The sequence below is a fragment of the Spermophilus citellus genome (genome assembly GCF_964194105.1).
Source record: "Spermophilus citellus genome assembly, chromosome: 3".
Classification (NCBI taxonomy): domain Eukaryota; kingdom Metazoa; phylum Chordata; class Mammalia; order Rodentia; family Sciuridae; genus Spermophilus; species Spermophilus citellus.
This window is the reverse complement of record NC_138184.1, coordinates 7705123-7729767: the sequence shown is the minus strand read 5'-3', so window position 1 is coordinate 7729767 and position 24645 is coordinate 7705123. Positions and strand designations below refer to the sequence as shown.

The 24645-nt window shown below is 39.3% G+C and overlaps 2 protein-coding genes across 2 annotated transcripts; both read left to right on the top strand.

The window, feature by feature from the left end:
• Window positions 1–3353: 3353 nt before the first annotated feature.
• Window positions 3354–4175, top strand: LOC308643219 (olfactory receptor 7E178-like; the record flags this gene model as incomplete). Its single annotated transcript, XM_081283133.1, has 1 exon — window positions 3354–4175. The coding sequence occupies one exon, from the start codon at window positions 3354–3356 to the stop codon at window positions 4173–4175; it is 822 nt and encodes a 273-aa protein (XP_081139259.1).
• A 14075-nt stretch (window positions 4176–18250) lies between these two features.
• LOC308643218 (olfactory receptor 7E24-like) lies at window positions 18251–19081 on the top strand (the record flags this gene model as incomplete). The annotated part of the gene is made up of 1 exon (XM_081283132.1): window positions 18251–19081. The coding sequence occupies one exon, from the start codon at window positions 18251–18253 to the stop codon at window positions 19079–19081; it is 831 nt and encodes a 276-aa protein (XP_081139258.1).
• Window positions 19082–24645: the final 5564 nt, after the last annotated feature.

Here is a 24645-nt window from a genome sequence, read left to right as displayed (position 1 = left end):
ACAGAAGCCAGAGCATCATGAACTGTCACTCAGGGTTTCCAGGCTCAGGGGCTGAGGAACAGATTTTGTGTTATCTGTCTCACTTTTTGTGTGTCCTACTCTGATAATGCATGCCTCATTTATTATTCTTTTACAGTAAAAAAAAAGAACTTTATAATTATGCAACTTGTTCTTGTTTGCTAGGAGACAGCAGCCTGGTTTCATTGGGCTGTCTGACCATGAACACAGGGCATCATGGGAGAATCCTGGCAGGCTGTTCCATCAGCAAGCCCACTAGCCATTCCTCATCCCTTTCCTGAAGAAAGAGAGCCTGGCGCATGGTGTTCTTCCTGTAGGATTCCTGGGGGAATCACAGGACAGAGCAGTGGGGGCACTTGCTGCATACACAATGGAGGAACAGCCACAGGTCACAGGAGAGATCTTAGTAAGAGAGGATCATGATCATTCAGCATAAATCATGCTCCTGGCCTCCCTCCATAACCTCCTTGAGCTCACTGCATGCTCTTCCATGAAAACTAATGTTAGGTCTTGATTTCATTCCCACTCAAAAAACTGGAAAGTGTTATAAAATGTACCTGAGATTTACTAGTGGTTAAGATCTATGGACTAAGGCTAAAAACTGTTAAGTGGAAAAGTAAAAAAAAAAATCTTTCATTAATCCATTTTAGAGTCTGTCAGCCCCAATCTCTATGAACGGTAGTCCCTAGTTTCATTGAGGTCTAGATTCAGACTTGCCATCTGAGTTGATTTCCCACTTATGTAACTGCAATGAGTAAAGATAAATAGATACTTGGTGCTATTATCTGTATAATATGAGATATGTGAATAAAATCTGGGCAAAAATATTCTAGACATTAGTGTTACTGTTAGCATGACTAGGTTGATCCTCATGCCACTCATGCAACTAATGCATTCAGTGGTCTGAAGTGACCATTTCTGTTTCTGGATGGGAACATCATTTTTGCCCTTACAGATACATGTGCTGCCTTCCTGACTCCACCCAGGGCACCAGCTCTTCCGCTGCAGCCAGAGGGAAACAGTATTCCCTGCACAAGTTGAAATTTCTTCAGGACTCTTCATGGACAGTACTTCACAGTACTACTTGGGCTGATGCTTTGTTTTCCTGATACATATTAGGATTGAGAAGATGTAGATGATATTGTCTGCTCTTATAGGGAGACAAATGTAGGTCATTAATAGCAAATTTCAGCATGAATTTTTTTTCCACTTGAAATCAGTCTCCTATCCCCAACCAGGACCTTATGGAACATTCTTTTTTTTTTTTAAATATGGAACACATCATGTATTTGCATGTCATCCTTGTGCGGGGTCCGTGCTAATCTTCTCTGTATCATTCTAATTTAATATATGTGTTGCCAAAGCAAGCATATTCTTATTTGAGTGACAAATCAATTGGCAGAAGGGTTTTGAAATAATTGCCATATTAATAAACTCTCCAACTAAATGACAGGGTCTTTCCTTCAGGTAGCACTTTGCATCAGATAAAAACTGAAGAAGAGAAATGTACTTCACAGAGGAATTATCACCTCAGGTTAATGTAAACTGGTATATTTTCCTGGCAATAGGCATTTTTTTTGCAGAATACTTATATGAGTTATTTTTAGGTACTTTTAAAGCAATTTTGTAAAGGAAAATGTATGGTAGGTAACACTGAAATGAAAATACCAATAGAAAATTACACCTCCCCATTTCATGACAGTAGATGTGTCTGGGAGACAGGTTTGCAGAGACAATAAGACTCAAATTTCTTATATAATGATTCAGATCTCTTGCCAATGTTAGTCCTGGCAAAAGTATTATCAGATTAATGTATTTTAATATAGATAAGGGTATTATGAACAATAAGAGTAGATAATATTCATGGAGCATGTTCTATTTCATGATGTTGTTAGTCAATGGATATCAGACTTGGTATAAGAAAGGACCATGGAGAATTTCACAAATGGACATGCAGATACATTTTTGATGGTCTGACATCACTGTGAATATATATTCTAAGATATACACAGGGACACTTAATAGTGGGAGAGAATTACAAGTTATGCAGCTTGAAAGACTTGTTAAAATAATTTCCTGATGAGAACCATACAAGGTTGGGAATTATTACCTCATTTTACAGATGAGGAAGTTTTGAAGAAGTTGTTTTATTATTTACTGTTATATTGTGTTTTGTGCTGTATCCAGTTCAATCACGGTGAAAAATGAAAATAAACTCAAGTATAATTCATGTAGCCTAAATAAGAGAATTGAAATCAAGGTGTCAGGAATGAACAGAAAAATCCATGAAGAAATAAGAAGATTGGAAATAAAACTTGATTTAAGGGCTTTTCTTTTTCTTAGATCATAAAAAATAAACTTGATGGATTGAGATCAGAAAACCATGAAGCAGTTTTGGCAGGCTAGAGGAAGTACAGGATCAAGAAAAAGAAAAAGAGTTAAGTGACATTTTATAGAACAGATACTTTGCTGATATTGTATTGTTTTACACAATAAACCTGTGTGAAATAAAACTACTCAAAGGAGATTTTACAGTCTAGGATTTAAAAATCATTGACAGGTACACTACACACTAGTGCTGTATTTGTGGTTAGTGCTATTATTGATTATTGTTATTGAATCAATCATGTTTATCAAAATCTGAAGTTTATCAAAGGCAAGGATTCTTGTTTCATGTTATATATTTTTAAAAGAGAAATATGCACAAAGGAGAAAAATAAGAAGATCAAAGAATGATGAGACCCTTTGCAGAAAATGGAACCTACTGCTTTCTGGTTATGATGCCTCCCCCTTGATTTAGTTGTCAGGAAAAGCAATCGTTACATAGTAACAAATATCTTGTCAAAGGAATTTGTTCCAGGGCTTAGAGGTATATCAACTGCTTCCTAATTTCTCTTACAGGAAAGTCATTACTTATTTCCTTTTTTGTTCTTAAATAGTAAGCTATATTTCATTGTGATCATGAACTTCTCTCCTCTCCTCCTGGATTTCTAACTTTGCTTATGAAAATGCTGCAAATGTGAGTATGGAAATAGGGGTGAATTATGGAGAAAGAATGAAAGAGTAGGCAGAAACTGGGAGTCTCACTACTGACAACTGTTGTTGAAGGTGTATGGACCTAAGTGTGAGCAGCTTCCTTGTACATACTTAAATTCAAATGCTTACAGAATAAGGGGTGCCTTTTTACATTTTTTTTGTAACACCTACTTTGTTTTTTCAAAAGGTGTTCAAGCAGTATACTAGCACAAAACGTAACCTGTGACTCTATATTCCAACTCCTGAGCCTCTCAGAGGATCCAGACCTCCAGCAGGTCCTTTTTGGACTGTTCCTGTCCATGTACCTGGTCACTATCCTGGGAAACCTGCTCATCATCCTGGCCATCAGCTCTGATTCCCACCTCCACACCCCTATGTACTTCTTCCTCTTCAACCTGTCCTTGGCTGACATTGGCTTCATCTCCACCACGGTACCAAACATGATTGTAAACATTCAAATTCACAATGAACTTATCTCCTATGTAGGATGCTTGACACAGATGTCTATTTTTATCATTTTTGTTTGTTTGGATTATATGCTTCTAACTGTAATGGCCTATGACAGGTTTGTGGCCATTTGTTACCCCCTGCATTATACAGTCATTATGAACCCTCGCCTCTGTGGCTTCTCAGTTTTGGTGTCATTTTTGCTGAGTCTTTTGGACTCTCAGCTGCACAATTTGATGATCTTACAAATTACCAACTTCAAGAATTTTGAAATTTCCAGTTTCTTCTGTGACCCTTCTGTACTTCTGAATCTTTCCTGCACTGACACCTACTCTAAGAACATTGGCCAGTATTTTCTTATTGCCTTATATGGCCTTATTCCCATCTCAGGAATCTTTTTCTCTTACTATAAAATTATGTCCTCTCTTCTGAGAATCCCCTCTTTAGGTGGGAAGTACAAAGCCTTCTCCACCTGTGGCTCTCACCTGGCAGGTGTTTGCTTATTTTTAGGAACAGGTTCTGCAGTGTACCTTGGATCAGCTGCATCACATTCTCCCAGAAAGGATGCGGTGGCTTCAGTGATGTACAGTGTGGTCACCCCCATGCTAAACCCCTTAATCTATAGCCTGAGGAACAGGGATATTAAAAGGGCCTTGAGGAGGCTGCAGAGGTGAGCAGTCTGATCTTTGTCCCTGTGACGTCTGGTTGCAATGTGTGTGGGAAAATGCAGTAAAGCTAAATACCTGGCCCTGTCAGTATGCCCCTTATGTGTTAATTTCCCATAGAGTTCCATAGTAGAATGGTGCAGACTATATTGGGTGCAAATTTGGGAAGTGTTCCTACTGGGAACAAGGATTCATATTGGTACTATGAAGAATGTAGGAGATGGATGATGGTTACTGTATCACAACAAAGTCTATATTTAATGCCATTAAACTATGCTATTGATGATGACAATAATGGCAAATATTTATAATTTTAAAACGCCATAATGAAAATGTTCTTGGGAAGCTACTATGTTTAAAAATTAATTAAATAATCCAAGAGTGAAAATGGACTTTTTTAAACAAAGAATTAATGAAACACATCAGTTGATGTTCATTTTCTACCCTTATTCTTCCACCTTTGCTATTAGGAAGTACTTAGTTTGTGATGTGCTCACCTACTGGCCAGTCAGGACTTCTATGCTTTGAGCCTCCAAGGTCACACCATAGTCAATGGGCAGCCTGTGCCTCCAGCTTTTCAGCTTGATGGCTCCAGTCAGGTGGGCCCCACACTGTGTTTCTTCTCACCCTGGTTGTGTCTAGAAAGTCCATACCTGAGTGTGCACACATTTCATCCCTAAAGATGAGGTGGGAGGTGACTGGGTATCCACTCTCCTTAGTCATGTGGAATCCACTCTCCTTAGTCATGACCACCTGAGCCAGTGTAAATAGGTTACTGCTGAGGGAGGTGAGGATGGAGGAAGAACCAACATGCAGTGTGGCTGCCCAGAGAGGAGAGTGCTGCACAGTGTCAGTCATGGGGACTGAGCGTCGAGGCATGTGTCTGACATCCACGATGGTGGTGAGCATGGTGGCAATGTCACTACAGTTTTCCTTTCCTCCCACACTGGTCCTTCTTAGCACACACTGTCATCCACATGGAGGGAATGTGTTCTTCACACTGTCCTCAGTACTGAGAGATGTCTATGTAGGTGAGGAGGAGGAGGTGGACCTGGATGAGGACAGCACAGAAACATATGTTTCTTTAATGAGAAATCCTTGAGTGCCTGAAGTGTGAGCAATTTGTAGATTGTTTAAATTTGTCTGAAAATCTTCACCAAGGTATAAGTGCCATGAAATTTTATTTCACAGAATCGAGAGGATCAGAGTTTTCAGTAACTTGTGCTAGATGTTTAGATCAACTAACTGAGGCTATGTTTGAAATGCACTGTGGGTTTGAGGCACGTGGCATCTTTGCAGGACAGTGCTGGCAGGGTGTCCCCTCCACAATCAACCTGTGTCTTACATTCTTGTCAATCCAGGAGAGGACCCTGTTTTTCTGTGTACTTCCCTGTGGGAATTCTGGTGGATCCCAGGACAGAGCAGCCAGTGGCATCAGTTGCACCAGCTATGGAAGAATGGCTGATATAAGACAAGGATCTAAGGTCAAGTGGGCACAGATAATGCAAGACAGGCCTCCCTGTGTCCCCCTGTCTGGGATACCCTTGTAGCTGCCACATCCTCCTGCGTGCTGATAATCAGCTCACTCAATTTAAAGAGGAGACCAAAAGTAGATCAGGATTTCATTACTCCTCATGGACTGGAAGGATTAAGACTGTGTTCAATACGTGCCTGCAGCTAGGACCTCTGGATTCTGCTGAAAAAGCTCTGATTTTTGGAAAACAGTGAAGAGATTAGTGCATCAGATCCAGAGACTTAAATCTTAATTTTAGCTTCTGTTGTCTCAGCTGGTTCTTTCTTCAATACCTGACAGGTTGTTAGTGTCTATGATACTCAGCAATGTCATCCAAGGTGGTTTATAGCTGATACAATGTCATTGAATCCACATTAAATTGAAAATATGTATTTCCTATGTGACTGATATTTGATGAAGGTGCAAAATATGGACAAAATGTTAGATATTTATTATTCATATGGAAATGCTAAACTTCCTACTATTCAAGTGAAATGTTTTTTGACATGAAATTATTATTTTGATATTTCTATAATGTTATATTTTCATACTCCCCTTATGTAAGTACATGCTATATATCTGGGGTGGAATGACCAACTGTCTCTCTTTTCTGATACCCAAGAACCTACACCATTTTAGGCACAGAGGATATATATATATATATATATATATATATATATATATATATATATATTCTATTATATATTCTATTATATATTATAATTCTATTATATATTATAATTCTATTATATATTATAATTATATATATATATATATATATATATATATATATATATATATATAGAAAATGTGTTAAATATTGAATAGGCCATTGCTCTACAAACAGGTTTGCTTTGCTCAATGGTCTTTCAACACACAGCTGCTCTCCTGTATGTACCTTCATTCTACTCAGGAATGTCCCCCAGAGTCAGAAGCAAGATTGAGCAGCTCCTGTTTGTGTTTCCCTTACACAGGGCCCATACCTCCCTTTGTGAACATCTACAAACTTCGACAATGGCAGAGGTGTCCATGAACCCAGAAAACCAATGTAAGAACAAAGGGAAGTGACAGGAGACTCTTAGAACTTGGTCTGAGATACTCTTGAGAGTTTCACATAGTTCTAACTACAATGTCCTTTGACAGTTTTGTTTAACATTAGACCCACTATATAACTGAAGACTGAATGTTTAATAAAAAAAAAACATAAAAACCATAATGACCAAGTAAATGCCACTTAAGGGTAGACTTATTCAGGTTCCCACAGCAAATTTTTTTAATTTATATTTTATCCTAATAAAATGATGTTAAATATGCATTTTTAAAAATGTAGAAGAGAAAGAAGTAAATTGGACATACAGCTTAGCTCCTCATTAGTGTTAGGGTCCAAAACTCATGTGGACATACATTTTCTTTGTATTCCCCATTAGTGATGGGAACTCCTTGGAGACGGGGATTTCATGGACCAATTAGTTTAAGTATGAGCTCTGTTAATTGATCTTCCAAGGTCATATCACAGTTCATAATCAGCCTGTGCCTGCTGCCCTTCCATTGATGGTTCTTGTCCAGTGAGCTGCATGGCTGTACCTTCTCCTGGGTGTCTGCATCAGGAACCTCCTGAGCACATGATCTGTTCCTCTGGACACAGTTGATCCTTCCCTGCTCTCCACACTTGGTAGGGTCTCAGGATCAGCACTTCTTGGTCATGACCCTGCAGGGTTGTAGTGTGACCCAGTAAGTGCAGAGTGGGCCATGAAAGTGGGAAGGACTGGGGAAGTAGTGTTCCCTCAGCACAGGGACAAACACCACAGAGTTGCCACATGGCAGGACACCAGTGTGCAGCTTCAACCTTGGGGTTGTGGGGATCAACCTTTTGTTTCTGGTGGGGAGATGAGAAATCTTATTCAAACTGTGCTCTCCACCCACACTGGTTCTAATTCACACAGAAATCTCACCCACAACTGCACAAAATGAGTCCTTTAGAAGTGTTTCCTAGGCTCTAGGAAAGGATTATGCACTGATGATAGGGATGATGAAGGGGATGACAGGAGACTAGATCATGAACTGATGTGCCGGGTTTCCCAGGCTCAATTGCTGAGCCGCGTGTTTGTTCTTATTTCATGTGTACCATCTCATTTTGTTATATGGGTCCACACTATTATTATTATATAGAAAAAGGAAAAAATGTGTTTTCCTTCTGTAACTTGTACTCCATTGTTAGGTGGGAAAGGATGCAGCCTGTTTGCACTGGGCTGTATGACCTTGGACCTAGGACATCACAGGAGAACCCTGGCAGGCTGTCCCATCAGCAGGCCAACCTGCCATTTGTCTTCCCTGTCACTGCAGGAAGAGAGCCTTGCCCATGGTGCTCTTCCTCTTGGGATTCCCGGAGATCTCAGGGAGAGCAGTGTAGGCGCCTACTGCATGCACCATGTAAGAACAGACATAGGTCACAGGAGAGGTCACAGTCAGCACAGACCAGGCTCTTGGGCCTCCTCCAGGATCTTCTTGGAGCTCACCACATGCTCTTCCATGCTTGCAAAAAGTTCTTTCACACTCAAAGCAAACCTATTGTCAGGATTTTATTTCATTCCTATTCATGAAACTGGAAAGGTTTAACAAATGTACCTGAGGTTTGCCAGCGGTTAAGAACTCTGGACCTATGCTGACAACTTCCTGTTGGGTGGGGAAGAATGAAAGCATGTAGTGATGGGTCTCAGAGTCTGCCAGTCCCACTGACTGTCTCTGTGAAGTCGGGCAGGTCACTGTTGTCATCTGAGTTGATTTCTAGTTGACACCACTGCAGTGAGTAAGGATTAAATAGACACTGGAGTTGCACATGTGCTGTACTCTGGAAGAACATCTCCTTCCTTCTATTCTGACTCCTGTGCCCCTGCTTTGCTTGGCACAAGGAGGCAGCCAGAGCAAGTCTGTGGAGCATTGAAACCCGCCCCTCCCCCATTTTCCTTAACTTAATGGGCCAAAATCAACTGGGATTAATAGGATTATTGATTCCTGTCTGTATGTTCATTCTTTAAGCCATGCCCTGTGGAAACAATGACAAATTTAAAGTGTCTTTCTGTGTCCCTATCACAGCTACAGACCCTCCTTACTATTTTGTAATATCATTTACAATAGTCAACTTGGAAGGGATCATGACACAGATATTCATGAGTTTAAAAGGAAATGAAGCAGAAACAGAAGGGTCACCTACAGCTTGAGCCTTCAACTGAGTCACAGATCAGAATTTCACATCCTTCAATGTTCCAGTATCACCTGAACATAGCTTTCCTCCACAACTTTGATATTTCTCTAATCATGGAATTCTTAAAATTAAAATCACAATGACCAAATTTATTACATTCTTGCCTTGTCTTTGGTGCCCCATGTTTTGGAGATGGGTGTGATTTTCCCTATTTTCACTAAGCATGTACTTCTTCCTCTCGAACCTGTCCATCACTGACTTCTGCTTCATCTCCACCATGGTCCCAAAGTTGCTGGTGAACATTCAAACTCACAAGGAAGTTGTCTCCTATGTGGGCTGCCTGACACAGATGTCTCTTTTGTCATTTTTGGATGTATGAACTATATGCTTCTGACTATGATGGCCTATGACCAGTTTGTGGCCATCTGACACTCTTTGCATTACCCAGTTATAATAAACTCTCACTTCTGTGGCTTCACAATTTTGGTGTCTTTTTGCTGAGTCTTTTGAACTCCCAGATACACAATTTGATGATCTTACAATTTACCAGTTTCAAGGATGTGGAGATTTCTAGTTTCTTCCGTGATCCTTCTCAACTTTTGAATCTTTCCTGTTCTGACTCCTTCTCTGATAACATATTCAAGTATTTTCTGGTTGCCACATATGGCCTTTCCCCATCTCCAGGATCCTTTTTTTTTTTTTTACTATGATATTACGTCCTCCACTCTGAGGATCCCATCCTCAGGTGGGAAGTACTAAGACTTCTCCACCTGTGCTCTCACGTGGCCGTGTTTGTTTATTTTATGGAACAGGCATTGACGGATACGTTGGTTCAGCTGTGTCACATTCTCCCAAAAGTGTGCAGTGGCCTCAGTGATGTACACTGTGGTCACCTTCATGCTGAACTCCTTCATCTACAGCCTGAGGAACAGGGACATTAATGGAGCACTGAGGAGTCTGCACAGCAGACATGATAGGGCAGAAAGGTGGGAGGAAAAGGGAGGGGTCAGGGGATTAGCAAGGATGGTGGAATGTGATGGACATCATTATCCAAAGTACATGTATGAAGACATGAATTTGTGCTGACATACTTTTTATACAACCAGAGATATGAAGAATTGTGTTATATAAGTGTAATAAGAATTGTAATGCATTCCACTGTCATTTATTTTTTTAAAATCAATAAAAATTAAAATAAAAAATAATAATAAAATAGATATAGTGTCCACCCAAAATAAAAAATAAATATTCACAAAATGTGAAAACTTGAAGTCACTGTTCTATGTTAAATAATTTAATCTATAGTAGGTTAACAATACAATTAACCAAGGCAATAAAACTATGTTACAAATGTGACTGTTACAACATAAAAAAAGAATCCATCTGGTCCTTGGCTTCTCTTGGTTGGTAGGCTCCTGATGACATTTTCTATTTCATTACTTAAACTTGATCTCTTTGAATCATGTATGACATTCTCATCAGTTTGGGTAGCTCATATGTCTAGAAATGTTTTAAGGTCTTTGATATTTTCTATTTTCTTGGAATATAAATTTTCAAAATAATTTCTAATTATCTTCTGTATTTCAGACATGTCAGTTTTGATATTTTCTTCTTCATCTTGTATTTTAGTAATTTGAGTTTTCTCACTCTTTCTTTTTGTTAGAATGACCAGGGGTTTGTCCATTTATTTATTTTTCCCAAGAACTAAGTTTTTGTCAGTTTTTTCAATTGTTTTGATTTCAATGATTTCAGCTCTGTCTTCTACTGCTATTGGTGTTGATTTCTTCTTCTTTTTCTTTTTTCCTAGGGCTTTGATATGTAGTTTTATACATTTATTTGTTGACTTTTTATTCTTTTAATGAATTCACTCAATGCAATAAACTTTCCTCTCACTACTGCCTTCTCTGTCCCAGTGATTGTGATATATTTTGTCAATGTTCTCACTTACTTTTAAGAATTTTATTTCATCCTTGATTTCTTCTACTATCCATTCATCATTCAGTAGTTTATTATTTAGTCTCCATTTGTTACAGTAGCTTGTATTTTTTTATTTTATCATTGATTTCTAATTTCATTTCATTGTGGTCTGATAGAATGTAGTGTATTATCTCTCTCTCTCTCTCTCTCTCTCTCTCTTTACTAAGAGTTGCTTTGTGGCATAAGATATGCTCTATTTTAGAGAAAGAATTATGCTTCTGAGAAGAAAGCACATACATTTGTTGATGGGTTATGTATTTCAAGCCTGAATTATAGAATATATTATTTATTTCTATAGTTTCCTTATTTAGTTTTTGTTCAGAAGATCTCTCTAGTAGTGAGAGAGGTGTGTTAAATTCACCCAGTATTCTTGTGCTATAGTCTATTTGATTCTTGAAATTGAGAAGGGTTTGTTTGATGTACATAGATTTTCCATTGTTTGAGGCACAACTATTTATAATTGTTATGTCCTACTTATATATACTTCCCTTAAGAAGTATGAAATGTCCTTCTTTGTTTCTTCTGACAACTTTGGTTTGAACTCTACTTTATCTGAGATAAAAATGGAAACCCCTGCTTGTATATGCAATCCATATGAGTGATAAGTTTTTCCCCATCCTTTCACCATCAGCCTGCAAATGTCTTTACCCATGAACATATTGTTGGGTCTTGCTTTTTAATCCAATCTGCCAATCTATGTCTTTTGATTGATGAGTTTAGGCCTTTGAAATTCAAGGTTATTATTGTGATATGTTTTGTATTCCCTGTCATTTTGATTTCTTTCTGGTTTTTACTTTGACTTAGTTTCTCCTTTGGTTGAATGTCCCTTTAGGGTAGATTCTCCCATTGCAGGTTTTCACTGACTGATCCGGTTTTGTTTGTGTCTTGACACTGAAACAGAGCCCTATACCTATCCTTAACAGCATCTACAAACTTCATTTACTCACGAACAATGGCAGCCCTGTCCATGAGCATAGGAAAAGTAAATTAGGAACAGAGGGGAGTGAGAGAAGGCCCTAGAGCTTATTCTGAAACACAGTTTAGAGTTTCTCATCATTCCAATGCAGAGTCCTTTGACAATACTTCTGAGCAGGAGAACCACTATTTTTTAAATGACTAAACGCTTCATTAAAAAAAAAAAAATGACCAAATAAATGTAACTAAAGCATATGCTTATTAGGTTCCAATAGCAATGTTTTGTTATCTATATATATATATATTGCATATTTATACTGAGAATAGACATTAAAAGCTGATTATCTTTAAAACACAGAAGTGAGAGCAGTAAATTGAGTACACAAAAACCCCTCCCAATTATGGCTAGGGTCCAAATATTATGTGGACCTTCATTTTCTTTTCTTCATCTTCCTGCATTAATGTTGAGAAGTCCTTACAGATGGCATTGCATGGACCAATTAGTTCAATAATGAGCTCTGTGCATTGAGCTTCCAAGGTCATATGTTAGGGCCCATTCAGCCTGTGCCTTCAGCCCTTCAGTGGATGGTTCTTGTCCAGTGATCTGTGTGGCTGTGTCCCCTGCTGTGGTTCTGCATCAAAAAGCTCCCAGCTGACAGCATATTCATGGGAATGCTGGCTACAGAGTCTGAGCCTTTGTTGGTCACCAGGTATGGGTGGGTCTTGGCATGTGCACTCCTTTTTCATGAGCCAGCTGAGAAGCAGTATAACCCAGTAGGTGCAGATGGAGCATTGGGACACTGGAAGAAAGATGGACAGTATTTGTCCTCTATCAGAAGGACAAACATCACAGTTTGAGTATCCAGATTGGAGTCTTCAGTATGTAAAATTTCAAGCATCATGTTTGAAAAGTTTATGTTTTTATTTTTGCTAGGGTATTAGATATCTTATTTAAAACGTGCTCTCCATTCACACTGGTTCTGTTTCCCATAGTGTACAAAATGTGTCTTCAGAAGTGTTCACTAGCCTAGTGCAGTTGTGTGTGTATGTAATCCTGGAGGGGTGGGAGGCTGAAGCAGAGGTTTGCGAGTTTATGGCCAGCCTCAGCAACTTAGCAAAGCTCTAATCAACTTAGGGAGGTCCTATCTCAAAAAATGAAAAGAGCTGATGCTCTGGTCCTGTGGCAAGGCACCCCTGAGTTCAATTTCTGGTACCATAAAGAATGAATAGAAAAAAGATTTCCTAAGCACCATGAAAAGACTCTGGTGGTGATAAGGATGAGGAGGACGATGCCAGAAACCAGAGCACCATGGACTGATGCTAAGAGCATCCCAGGCTCAGCAGGTGAGCAATGTGTTCTCTATCATCACTTTCATTTCTTGTGCATTGCCCACTCTGAAAATGCATGTCACATTTATCATTATTTTACAGTAAAAAAGTAACTTTATAATCATGCAACTTGCTCTTGTTTGTTAGATAGGAAAGACTGCAGCATGTTTGCACTGGGCTGTCTGACCATGGACACAGGGCATCATAGGAGAATCCTGGCAAGCTGTTCCATCAATAAGCCAAGAGCCATTCCTCTTCCCTGTCACTGCAGAAAGAGAGCCTTGCCCATGGTGCAGTTTCTTGCTGGATTCCTGGTGATCAAGGGCAGAGCAGGGCGGGTGCCTGCTCTATGAACTCTGGAGGAACAACCACAGGTCACAGGAGAGGTCTCAGTAGAAGAGGCTGATGATCATTCAGCACAGATCATGCTATTGGGCCCCTTCCAGGACCTCCTTGGACCTTATCATATGACTTTTCATGCTTGAAAACAGCCTTTTAATCTTAAAACAAACTTAATATTATGTCTTTATTTTATTTTATTCTTACATCACTGGAAAGAACATAAATGTATGCCTTATACTTAAAACCTTAGGACATAGGTAGAGAACTTTATGTTGCGTGGAAGAAAATATAAACACAAAGTGGATGGATCTTAGAGTCTTTCAGTCTCATTTATTGTGTCTGTGAAGGAGCAAGTCAACAGTGTCTGGATTCAGCATTGATATCTGAGTTGGTTTTTGTTTGATACAACTGCATTGACTAAGGATGAAAGAGATACATCGTGCTCTTACAGGAATACTGTGGAATTTTTGAAAAATTTCTGAGCAAAATAAGATCTAGATATTATTGTTACTGTTAGTAGTGATTAGGTTAATCCTCATGCAACTCAAAGAATTTATGCCCTACTCAACGTTACAATTTTTATATTTCTGGATTGGATACATTAAATTTGATGCTCCACACAGCTGTGCTGTGTATTTGGGAAGGTGTCCCTCTTTCTATTTGTGACTCGCTGGGGCTCATGTTTGTCTTGGCACAGGGAGGAATCTAAAACAGATCTGTTCCACATTGAATTCACCTGATATTTCTTCCCCAAAATGGCCCAAATTAATTGGGATTCATGGACTTCTTGCTTCCAGTCTGTACTTTCATTCTTTGAAGCAATGCTCCATGAAAATCATGGCAAGTTAATCACTATCATTCTGTTTATTGTCATGGACATAGGAACCATGTATTTTTATTTAATTCCCTCTAACTTAGTCAAGTTTGAGCACTCATGACATAGATTTTCTAAAGTAAAAAATAGCAAAATGTAGTAGGACGTGAAGGGACCCCTGAAACCCAAGCCTTCTACTGAGGCACATATCAGAGTTTCCCACTGTGGAGTCTCAGGGGTCTGTTGACAATTTCTTTCCTCAATACTGTTGGCATTTCCCTAATCATACACTTTTAATTTAAAGTGACAATGACCAATCAGTTATAGAGTTCCAAATTCCCCTTTGGTGCTGCATATGTTTTGGAGCTGGGTGTTGCTCTCTCTCTCTCTCTCCTTAAGCAGTCGGAGCCGGAGAAGTGGAGTGATTCTCACACACTGGGCACACACTGGCAGGGCTGTGATATCAAGAAAATTGTTGCTTTTATGACTCAAATGCAAGTACTTTCTCTTCTACCTGAGCAACATGGAAATATCCTATAAACCAGATAAGATTTCTTCAGGAGTCATTATGCAGAGAATATGTCATAGTTAGCACTGTTTTGATGACACATATTAAGATCAAGATGTAGGTGAGAATCACAGTCTCTAGGACAAGATTCCTCTGTGTTTCTCCTGTACTAGCAAAACAATAATCCTTATTTTTTCTCAAAACCCTGTTTTTTAATATTGAATTGGTATTGGGAACAAGATGAAGCTTTTGGTTACAAATTGGTAACCCACCTGGGATCCCACAGCTGCCCCCACCCTAGTCTTCTTGGGCAGCTCTGACACTCCAGGCAACCCCCTTCCACCCTAAGGATGCAAGGTGTCTGGTGAGCTTATTAAGAAATGACTGCTGGAGAACAAGGACCTTGTGGCTTTGTCTTGTGATGAAGCAAAGGAGCTGTGCCTGTGAGTAAAGTAAAGGACTGAGGGACTGTTCCAGCAGCTTCTAGGGAAACTTTTCCTATGGAAAACTCCTATGTTCTCTCTCTGATCCTTAAAGATTGCTATATTTTGGTCTATTGGAGAAAAAGAAAACTTAACACAGTAAACTTGTGACACATTTGGCCATCTGATAAGCAGCCCAGTATGCATACCAAGGCCATTTTGATTCTACATATCTGGTTCCCCTTCATGGGCATATGATTATATTGGGATAAAAACAACTAATATATGTAATTATAATGCTCTTTAAAAATCAAGGGGAGATCAATATGGTGGAGGAAAAGGACTGGGGGAGGGAGGATGCAAGGAAAAGGAAAGCACTAGGGAATGATACATCTCAAATTATAACATTATATTGAGTTCATGTATGCATATGTAACAATAAATGCCACCATTATGTACAACTATCATACACTCATAATAACATGGAAAAAACCAAACCCAACTATTAAGTATAACTATAATAATTACTTTTTAAAATTGGTAAGTAAACGTAGCTCTTAAAAAGTACATTTGGACATGCATTGTTCTTTGGAAACCATACACACATCCTCTGATGATATATTTAGTAGAAATTCTTATTTGTGTTATATGGAGAGATGAACAACAATTTTGAAATGATTGCCATATTTTACTGGTTAAATGATGTGCTTTCTTCAGGAAATACTTTGTGTAGGATGAAGTCTTTGAAGTAGAGGAGTGATTTTCACAAATGGAATTAGCACCTCAAGTTAATGTAAACAGTGCATTTCTGGAGCAATAGGTATTGTATTGTGCACTACTTAGATAACATTTAGGTGCTCTTTATGTAATTTTTAATGGAAACCTTTATGGGAACATAAATTAATATTGACATAGAAACATCAGCAGAAAATCACACCTCCCCATTTCATGAAGTAGGTGTGTTTGGGAGACAGGTTTGCGGGAGAGTGGAATCAGGCAGAGATAGTAACGTCACAGGGGAAGAGATACTTCTGGAGATGGGTCCAAGGAGTCCCCAGGGCAGAGGGGGAGCTCAGCTCTGACCTAGTGAAGTTCCAGCTTCCTAGTGAATACCTGAATGCCTGACCAGAGAGTCCACAAAATGGGGTTCTTGTCATATGTGATGGAGAAGGATTTCAGCAGGAGCTGGACAGAGGCGTGGACAAAGGTTTATTTATGAAGGCAGGTACACATGCAAGGGAGAATGTGGGCTGTCTTGAGAGTGTACACCCTGTTTTGGGCAGGGTGTACAATGTTTATAAAAGGGCTGTATCAGGTCCTGGACAGGAGGTGGAGCCAGGTTGGAGCTGAACAATTTTGCACCAGTTTCCCCTGCACTTGTTTATTTCCCCCATATTACAGGGGCATGAGCCAAGGGCATGGGCCAAGAGCATGTTGTTTAAGATTTATAACTGTACTTTCTACATCTCAAGTGAATATTGGATGTTTTCTTTAAGATTCAATATTTCTTTCTCTTTATCCTAAATCCCGAGTTCACTAAGAACTCAAATTTCTGAGGTAATTGTTCAAGTCTCTCTATACAGAGTTAGTCCTGAGACAAGTATTGTCAAATACCTATATTTTAACATAGGTAGTGGGTGTTATTAAAATATGAGAAGGTAATATTCATGGAGCTTTTTCTAAGTGCCAGGTTATTGTCAGACAGTGGTTTCTAACTCTGGTGTAAGAAAAAAACCACCTAGGATTTCACATGCAGATATCCTGATTAAACTGGTGTTGGTCTGATTTCACAGTATGTGGATAATCTAAAATATCCAAAGATGAATATTAACCTTAACTGAGACAAAACTACTAGTTAAGCAACTGGAAAGATTTTTAAAATAATTTCTTATAACCAGAACCCAAGATAGGTAATCATTACCCCAAATTTAGACAAATTAAATCACAGCAAGAAGAGACAAATAATGAACCCATGTTACACTCACATAGCATAAATGAGAGGATTACAATCTGCATATCAGGAATGCCTCACCAGAGTCCACAAAGTAGAAATAAGTATGTTGGAAATAAGAGCTGAGCTTTGGGCCTTTTTTTGGTGATGAAATCTTAAACTGCAAACTTGATGGACTAAGATCACAAAACCATGGAGCAGTTTTAACAGGTCAGCTGGAGGACCGAATCAAGGAAAGAAAAACAGTGAAGAGCTCTTCTATATGCCAGCTATTCTGCTGATATTGTATAGGCTCATACAAATAAACCAGTATAAATTCAAACTATTCAAAGTGTTTATTATCATTTATGTTTTTAATATCATCTCTTTCAGCCACATTTGTGATCAGGGTTACTATTGATTTTGTGCATTTGGATCAATCATGTTTATCTAAATTTGAAATGTGCCAAAGACAAGGATATTTGTATTATATTACATACCTTTAAAGAGCAAGCTGTAATCTGAAGAGTAGGGCAATGAGAAAATAAAAAAAAATGATGAAACACTTTGAAGATAAGTAGCTCATAACCATGCTTTCTGACTGGGACACATCCCCCTCAAGTTGTAGAAAAAAGCATAGTAAATTTAAGTGGTTCTTAATAAACTTTCATGAACATTATTTTTTCTTAATAAAAAACTTATTACTTCCCCTGAATTTCCCCTTAAATGGTAGGCTATAATTCCTGCAATCATGAACTTCTTCTTTCTGCTCCTGGGGTTTTAATATTGATCAGTTAAATGTCTGAAATAGGGTGTGGAGAGAGGGGTGAATGATGTAGGTAGCAACAGTGAAAGAGTGTGCAAGTCTGGGTGTCTCAGGACTGAGGCCTATGTTGAGGGCGTGTGGATCTCCAGTGTGAGCAGCTTCCTAGTGAATACCTGAATCCAAATGCATGCAGAGCGAGTGGAGCCTGCTCATGGTTTTTTTTTTTTTTTTTTACACTCTTTGCTTTTCAAAAGGTGTCCAAGCAACACAAAAGCACAAAATTTAACTCACATATCAGAATTCTATCTGGTGCAACTCTCAGAGGATCCAAACCTGCAGCCCCTTCTCTTCGGACTGTTCCTGTCCATGTACCTGGTCACGGTGCTCTGGAACCTGCTCATCATCCTGGCTGTCAACTCTGACTCCCACCTCCACACACCCATGTACTTCTTCCTCTCCAACCTGTCCTTGGCTGACATTGGTTTCATCTCCACCATGGTCCCAAAGATGATTGTGAACATCCAAACTCACAACAGAGTCATCTCCTATGTGGGCTGCCTGACACAGATGTCTATTTTTGGCATTTTTGCATGTATGGATTATATGCTTCTGACTGTGATGGCCTATGATCGCTTTGTATCCATCTGTTACCCCCTGCATTACCTGGTCATTATGAACCCTCACCTATGTGGCTTCTTAATTTTGGTATCCTTTTTATTAAGCCTTTTGGAATCACAGTTGCACAATTCAATGATCTTAAAAATAACCAACTTCAAGAGTGTGGAAATTTCCAGTTTCTTTTGTGACCCTTTTCAACTTCTGAATCTCTCCTGTTCTGACACCTTTTCTAATAACATTGTCAAATATTTTCTGGGGGCATTTTATGGCCTTTTCCCCTTCTCAGGGATTCTTTTCTCTTACTATAAAATTGTTTCCTCCATTCTGAGGATCCCATCCTCAGCAGGGAAGTACAAAGCCTTCTCCACCTGTGTCTCTCACCTGGCAGTTGTTTGTTTATTTATAGGGACAGGGTTTGGAGTGTACCTTGGTTCAGCTGCATCTCCTTCTCCCAGGAAGGGTGCAGTGGCCTCCGTGATGTACACTGTGGTCACCCACATGCTGAACTCCTTCATCTACAGCCTGAGGAACAGGGACATTAAAGGTGCCCTGAGGAGGCTGCCCAGCAGGATGGCCTAAATCTCAGACCCTGTGGTGTCCAGTTGCGATGTGTGTTGGAAAATTCATTATAACTAATTATCAAGTTGGCTTAATGTGCCTCTTCAGGAACATTAATGGATTTAATACCGCACATGATGTAAGTGCAATGCCTGCAGCTAGTGATGGGATGGAATGTTTGGGAGTTCTTCATATTTGGAACAAAGTATCACTTTGAAATAATGAAATATTTTTGAGACAGTGATGATGAATATTTCAAAAAAAATCTATGTGGTCAATGATGCTTATCATAATACTCGAAAATTGTTTAAAGGAAAATTTTTTAACTTCAATTTACTACAACAATAATAATATAAAGGTAAAAAGTTTTTTAAAGAGAGAAAAAAATTATAGTAGAGAAGAGCCTCTTCCTTAGTAGAGATAAACTGATAAACATTGGTACATGTTCATTTTCTGCTCCTCTTCTCCATCATTAATATTAGGAAGCTCTTAAGAGTTGCTCTAATGCTTCAGCTACTTGGTAAACTAGGAGCCTTATGCACTGAGCCACCAAAGTCACACAGTAGTCAACAACCAGCCTGTGCCTCCAGCCCTTCAGCTTGAGGACCCCAGTGCAGTGGGCACCATTATGCATCTCTTCCTGCTATGAATGTAAGCATCAGGAAGCACCTAACTGAGCATGTGTTGATACCCGGAGGATGAAGTCAGGGCCACTGGGCACCAGGGAGGTGGGGATTTTGGACCTGCCCTTCTTATTCCTAAGTCATCAGAGGGCATTGCCTAGCATTATTCTTCGCCATCAGGAGGAGCATGCATTTTGTCTATCCAGATGGGAGAATGAGGTGCTGATTGTCAGGGATGGTACTGTGAGTTCATATGCTTTGTTGTGGTGAGCTCAGCAGAAAGATCATGGAAAGTCTTCTTTAACTGCCATGGGTCTCTTCCTGCCATGCACCGTCATCCACAAGAGGAGAAAAGGCATCCCTTTAAACTGTGTCCTCAACACTCCAGATGGTCTGTGAAGGTGATGATGAGGATGTGATTAAAGATGAGGATGATCTTTTGTTGGGGATTCTGTATGCCAGGTGCTGAGCTATGTACTATATTTAGATTGTTTGAATTCACGTGCAAAGTCTTCTCATGGCATAAGTATCACCCAACATTATTTTCATCTAACTTGGGCTAGGTATTCAGATTGGATAACTGCAGCCATATTTGAAACGTTGTGTGAATTTGAGGCACATGGCTCTTGATAATTACCATTCTGACTGGAGTAAGATGAAATCTTAGAATACTAGAAATGTTGAACATTTTTTCATATATTTGTTGATCAATTGTATATCTTCTTCTGTGAAGTGTCTGTTTAGTTTTTCAGTCCATTTATTGATTGGGTTATTTGTTTTTTGGTGTTAAGTTTTTGGTGTGGGATCACCATTTGACCCAGCAATCCCACTCCTTGGTCTATACCCAAAGGGCCTGAAGTCAGCATACTACAGAGACACAGTCACATCAATGTTTTTAGCAGCTCAATTCACAATAGCTAAACTATGGAACCAACCTAGATGCCCTTCAACAGATGAATAGATAAAGAAAATGTGGTATATACACAATAAAATATTATTCAGCCTAACAGGAAGCTGGATATTATCATGTGAAATGAAATAAGCCAATATAAAAAAAAGGCCAAATGTTTTCTCTGATATGCAGAAGCTAATCCATAGTGGGTGGTGGGTTCGGGAAAATGGAGTAACTTTAGACTGGGCATAGGGGAGTAAGGGGAGGAGGGGAGTGTGAGAGTGTGAAGGATGGAGGGATGAGATGGACATTATTACCCTATGTACATGTATGATTGCATGAGTTGTGTGATTCTGCATCATGTACAGCCAGAGAAATGAGAAGTTGTGCTCTGTTTGTGTACAATGAATTAATTGAAATGCATTCTGCTTTCATGTATAAATATTTAGAATATATTAATAAAGAAAAAAAATAGAAGTGTTTAAAAAACATAAAATGAAAGAAGTAATTGATTATGCAAGATTCTTCCTAATTACAGCTAGGTTCCAAATCTTAAGTGGACCTTCATTTTCTCTTCTTCATTTTCTGCATTAATGTTGGGAAGTCCTTAGAGATGGGTATTGCATGGACCAATTAGTCTAATTGTGAGCTCTGTGCATTGAGCCTCCAAGATCCTATATTAGTCCACAGTCAGCCTGACCCTGCAGCATTTTCACTGATAGTTCTTGTCCAGTGAGCTGCGTGGCTTTGTCTCCTGCTGTGATTCTGTATCAGGAAGCTCCCAGCTGACAGCATATTCCTGGGAATGCTGGGTACAGAGTCTGAGCCTTTGTTGGGCACCAGGTATGTGTGGGTCTTGACATGTGCAGTCCTTATCATCACCCAACAGAGAAGCAGCATAACCCTGTAAGTGCCCTGAGAGCCTTAGAATTGCAGGTATTGCTTCTTTATCAGAAGAACAAATATCAAAGTTGGAGTTCCCAGATGGGGGGACTTCAGAAGGTCAAGTTTCATTTATGGTATTTGTGATTTTTTAAAAATACTTTTGCTGGGCCTTCGTATATCTTATTTAAATTGTGCTCTCCACCCTTGCTGTTTTTATTTCCTATAAAAATCTCACCTACCACAGAAAATTGGTCCTTCAACTATGTTTCCTAAGGTCTAGGAAAAAAAACTGTGGTGGTCTTGATAAGGATGAGGAGGGGATGACAGAAATCAGGGCTTCCCAGGCTCAGGGACTGAGGAACAGATTTTGTGTTATCTGTCTCCCTTCTTGTGTGTCCTACTCTGATAATGCATGCCTCATTTATTATTATTTCACAGTTAAAAACAATTTTATAATTATGCAACTTGTTCTTGTTTGCTAGGAGACAGCAGCCTGGTTGCATTGGGCTATCTGACCATGGACACCAGGGCATCACAGGAGAATCCTGGCAGGCTGTTCCATCAGCAAGCCCACTAGTCATTCCTCGTCCCTGTCCTGAAGAAAGAGAAGCTTGCCCATGGTGCTCTTCCTGTGGGATTCCTGGGGAATCATAAGGCAGAGTAGTGGGAGTGCTTGCTGCATACACTATGGAGGAACAGCCATAGGTCACAGGAGAGGTCATAGTAGGGGAGGCTGATGATCATTCAGCAGAGTGATGATCATTCACTCCTGGGCTCCCTCCAGAACCTCCTTGGAGCTCACCACATGCTCCTCCATGCTTAAAAATAACCCTCTCTATCTCACAGCAAATCTAATATTGGGTCTTGATTTTATTCTTGCTCATAAAACTGGAAAGAGTTCAATTATATACCTGATATTTAGCTGTAGTTAAAACCTTAGGACCTAGGCAGGAATCTTTATATGGGGTGGGAGAGAATAAAAACATGTAGTGGATGGATTTCAGAGCCTGTCAGTCCCACTTCTTGTCTCTGTGAAGTAGAGCAAGTCACTAGTGTCTGGATTCAGCTTTGTTATTTGAGTTGATTTTTTTGCTACAATTGCAGTGACTAAGGATTAAATAGATACTTGGTCTTAGGGGATACTATGGGATATTGAATAAATTGTAGGCAAAATAAGATCTAGATATTGTTGCTGTTCGTAATGATTATGTTAATCTTCATGCCACTCAAATAATTATCCAGTACTCAAAGTTACATTTTCCTGTTTCTGGATGGGATATTTTATTTTTGATACTCCATATGTATTCACTGTGTATTTGGCAGAATGTCTCCCTCTGTCTTACTCACTGGGGTCCATTTTTGTCTTGGCAGAGGTAGGCATAAAAAACAGATCTCTTCAACATTGAATTCACCTCATCTTTCTTCCCCAAACTGGCCCAAATTAATTTGGATTAATTGACTTCTTACTTCTGGTATATGACTATACCACAGTGACTTCCATGTGATGTATACATAGAAAGCACCAATAAATCATAACAAATAAGTCAAAGGAAGATCAGTACAGGAGGGGGAGGAGAGTGGGGGAGTCAGGAAGGAAGGGATTAGGGAGAGAATGGGGATTGAAATGGAATAAATCAAGTTCCATGGGCATATGATTATATTGGGTTAAACATAACTACTATGCATAACTATAATGCTCTTAAAAATCAAAGGGAGATCAGTATGGCAGAGGAAATGGACTGGGGGAGGGGGAATTGGAGGGAAAGCAGAAATACTAGGGAATGGTACTGACCAAATTAAATCCTTACATTGTGTGCATGTATGAATATGTAACAATAAACCTCACCATTATGTACAACTATAATACAATAATGATAAGGAAAAAGATGAACCTAACTACTGAGTGTAACTATAAAGATGATTTTCAAAAATTGGTAAATATATGAAGCTCTGATGTAGTAAACTTGGACATGCATTGTTCCAATAAGATATAATGACGTTCTTTTGTGTGATATGAATACAGGAACAATAATTTTGAAATATTAAAATATGAAGTTAATAAATATAATATGCATATATTAAAAGTCTTACTGGATCAATGATGTCTTTTCTTCAGGTAATGCTTTGTGTAGGATGAAGACTTTGAAGTAGAGGAATGATCTTCTCAAATGGAGTTAGCACCTCAAGTTAATATTTTCGGGGCAATAGGTATTGTGTTATGCACTACTTAGATGAGAATTAGGTGCTTTTTAGATAATTTTTCATGGAAATCTTTATGGGAACATAAATTAATATTGACATAGAAACATCAACAGAAGATCACACCTCCCCATTTCATGAAGTAGGTGTGTTTGGGAGACAGGTTTGCAGGAGAGTGGAATCAGGTAGAGAGAGTAACATCCTGGGAGAAGAGATGTTTCTGTAGATGGGTCCAGGGTGTTCCCAGAGTAGAGGGGGAGCTCAGCTCCCAACCAGTGGGGTTCTTGGCATATGTGATGAAGAAGAATTTCAGCAGGAGCTGGACAGATGAATGGACAGAGGTTTATTTATGAAGGCAGGTACACATGCAAGGGAGAATGTGGGCTGTCTTGAGGGTGAGAGCCAGCCCTATTTGGGGCAGGGTATCCAATGTTTATAGAAGGGATTTATCAGGTCCTGGACTGGAGTTGAGCCAGGATGGAGCTGCACAATTTTGCACCACTTTTCCCTGCACTTGTTTATTTCACCCATATTACAGGGGCATCAGCCCAGGCCATGGGCCAAGCATGGGGCAAGGGCATGGGCCAAGGTCCTTGGTAAAGGCATGTTGTTCAAGATTCATAACAGTGCTTTCATGAAGATTGCTTTTTCTTAATAGAAAAGTTATTACTTTTTCTGAATTTTCTCTTAAGCAGTAGGCTATATTTTATTGTGATCATGCACTTCTTCTCTTGTCTGCTCTGGACTTCTAAATTTGCTCAGTTCAATGTCTCCAAAGAGGGTGTGGAAAGTGGGGTGAATGATGGAGAGAGCAACAGTGAAAGATTAAGCAGGACTGGGTGTTGCACTTCTGAGAACTATTGAGTGCGTGTGAATCTCCAGTGTGAACAGCTTCCTAGGGAATACGTGAATTCAAATGCACCCAGAGTGAGGGGTGTCTGCTGATGGATTTCTTTTTTTCTTGTATTCTTTGCTTTTTCAAAAGG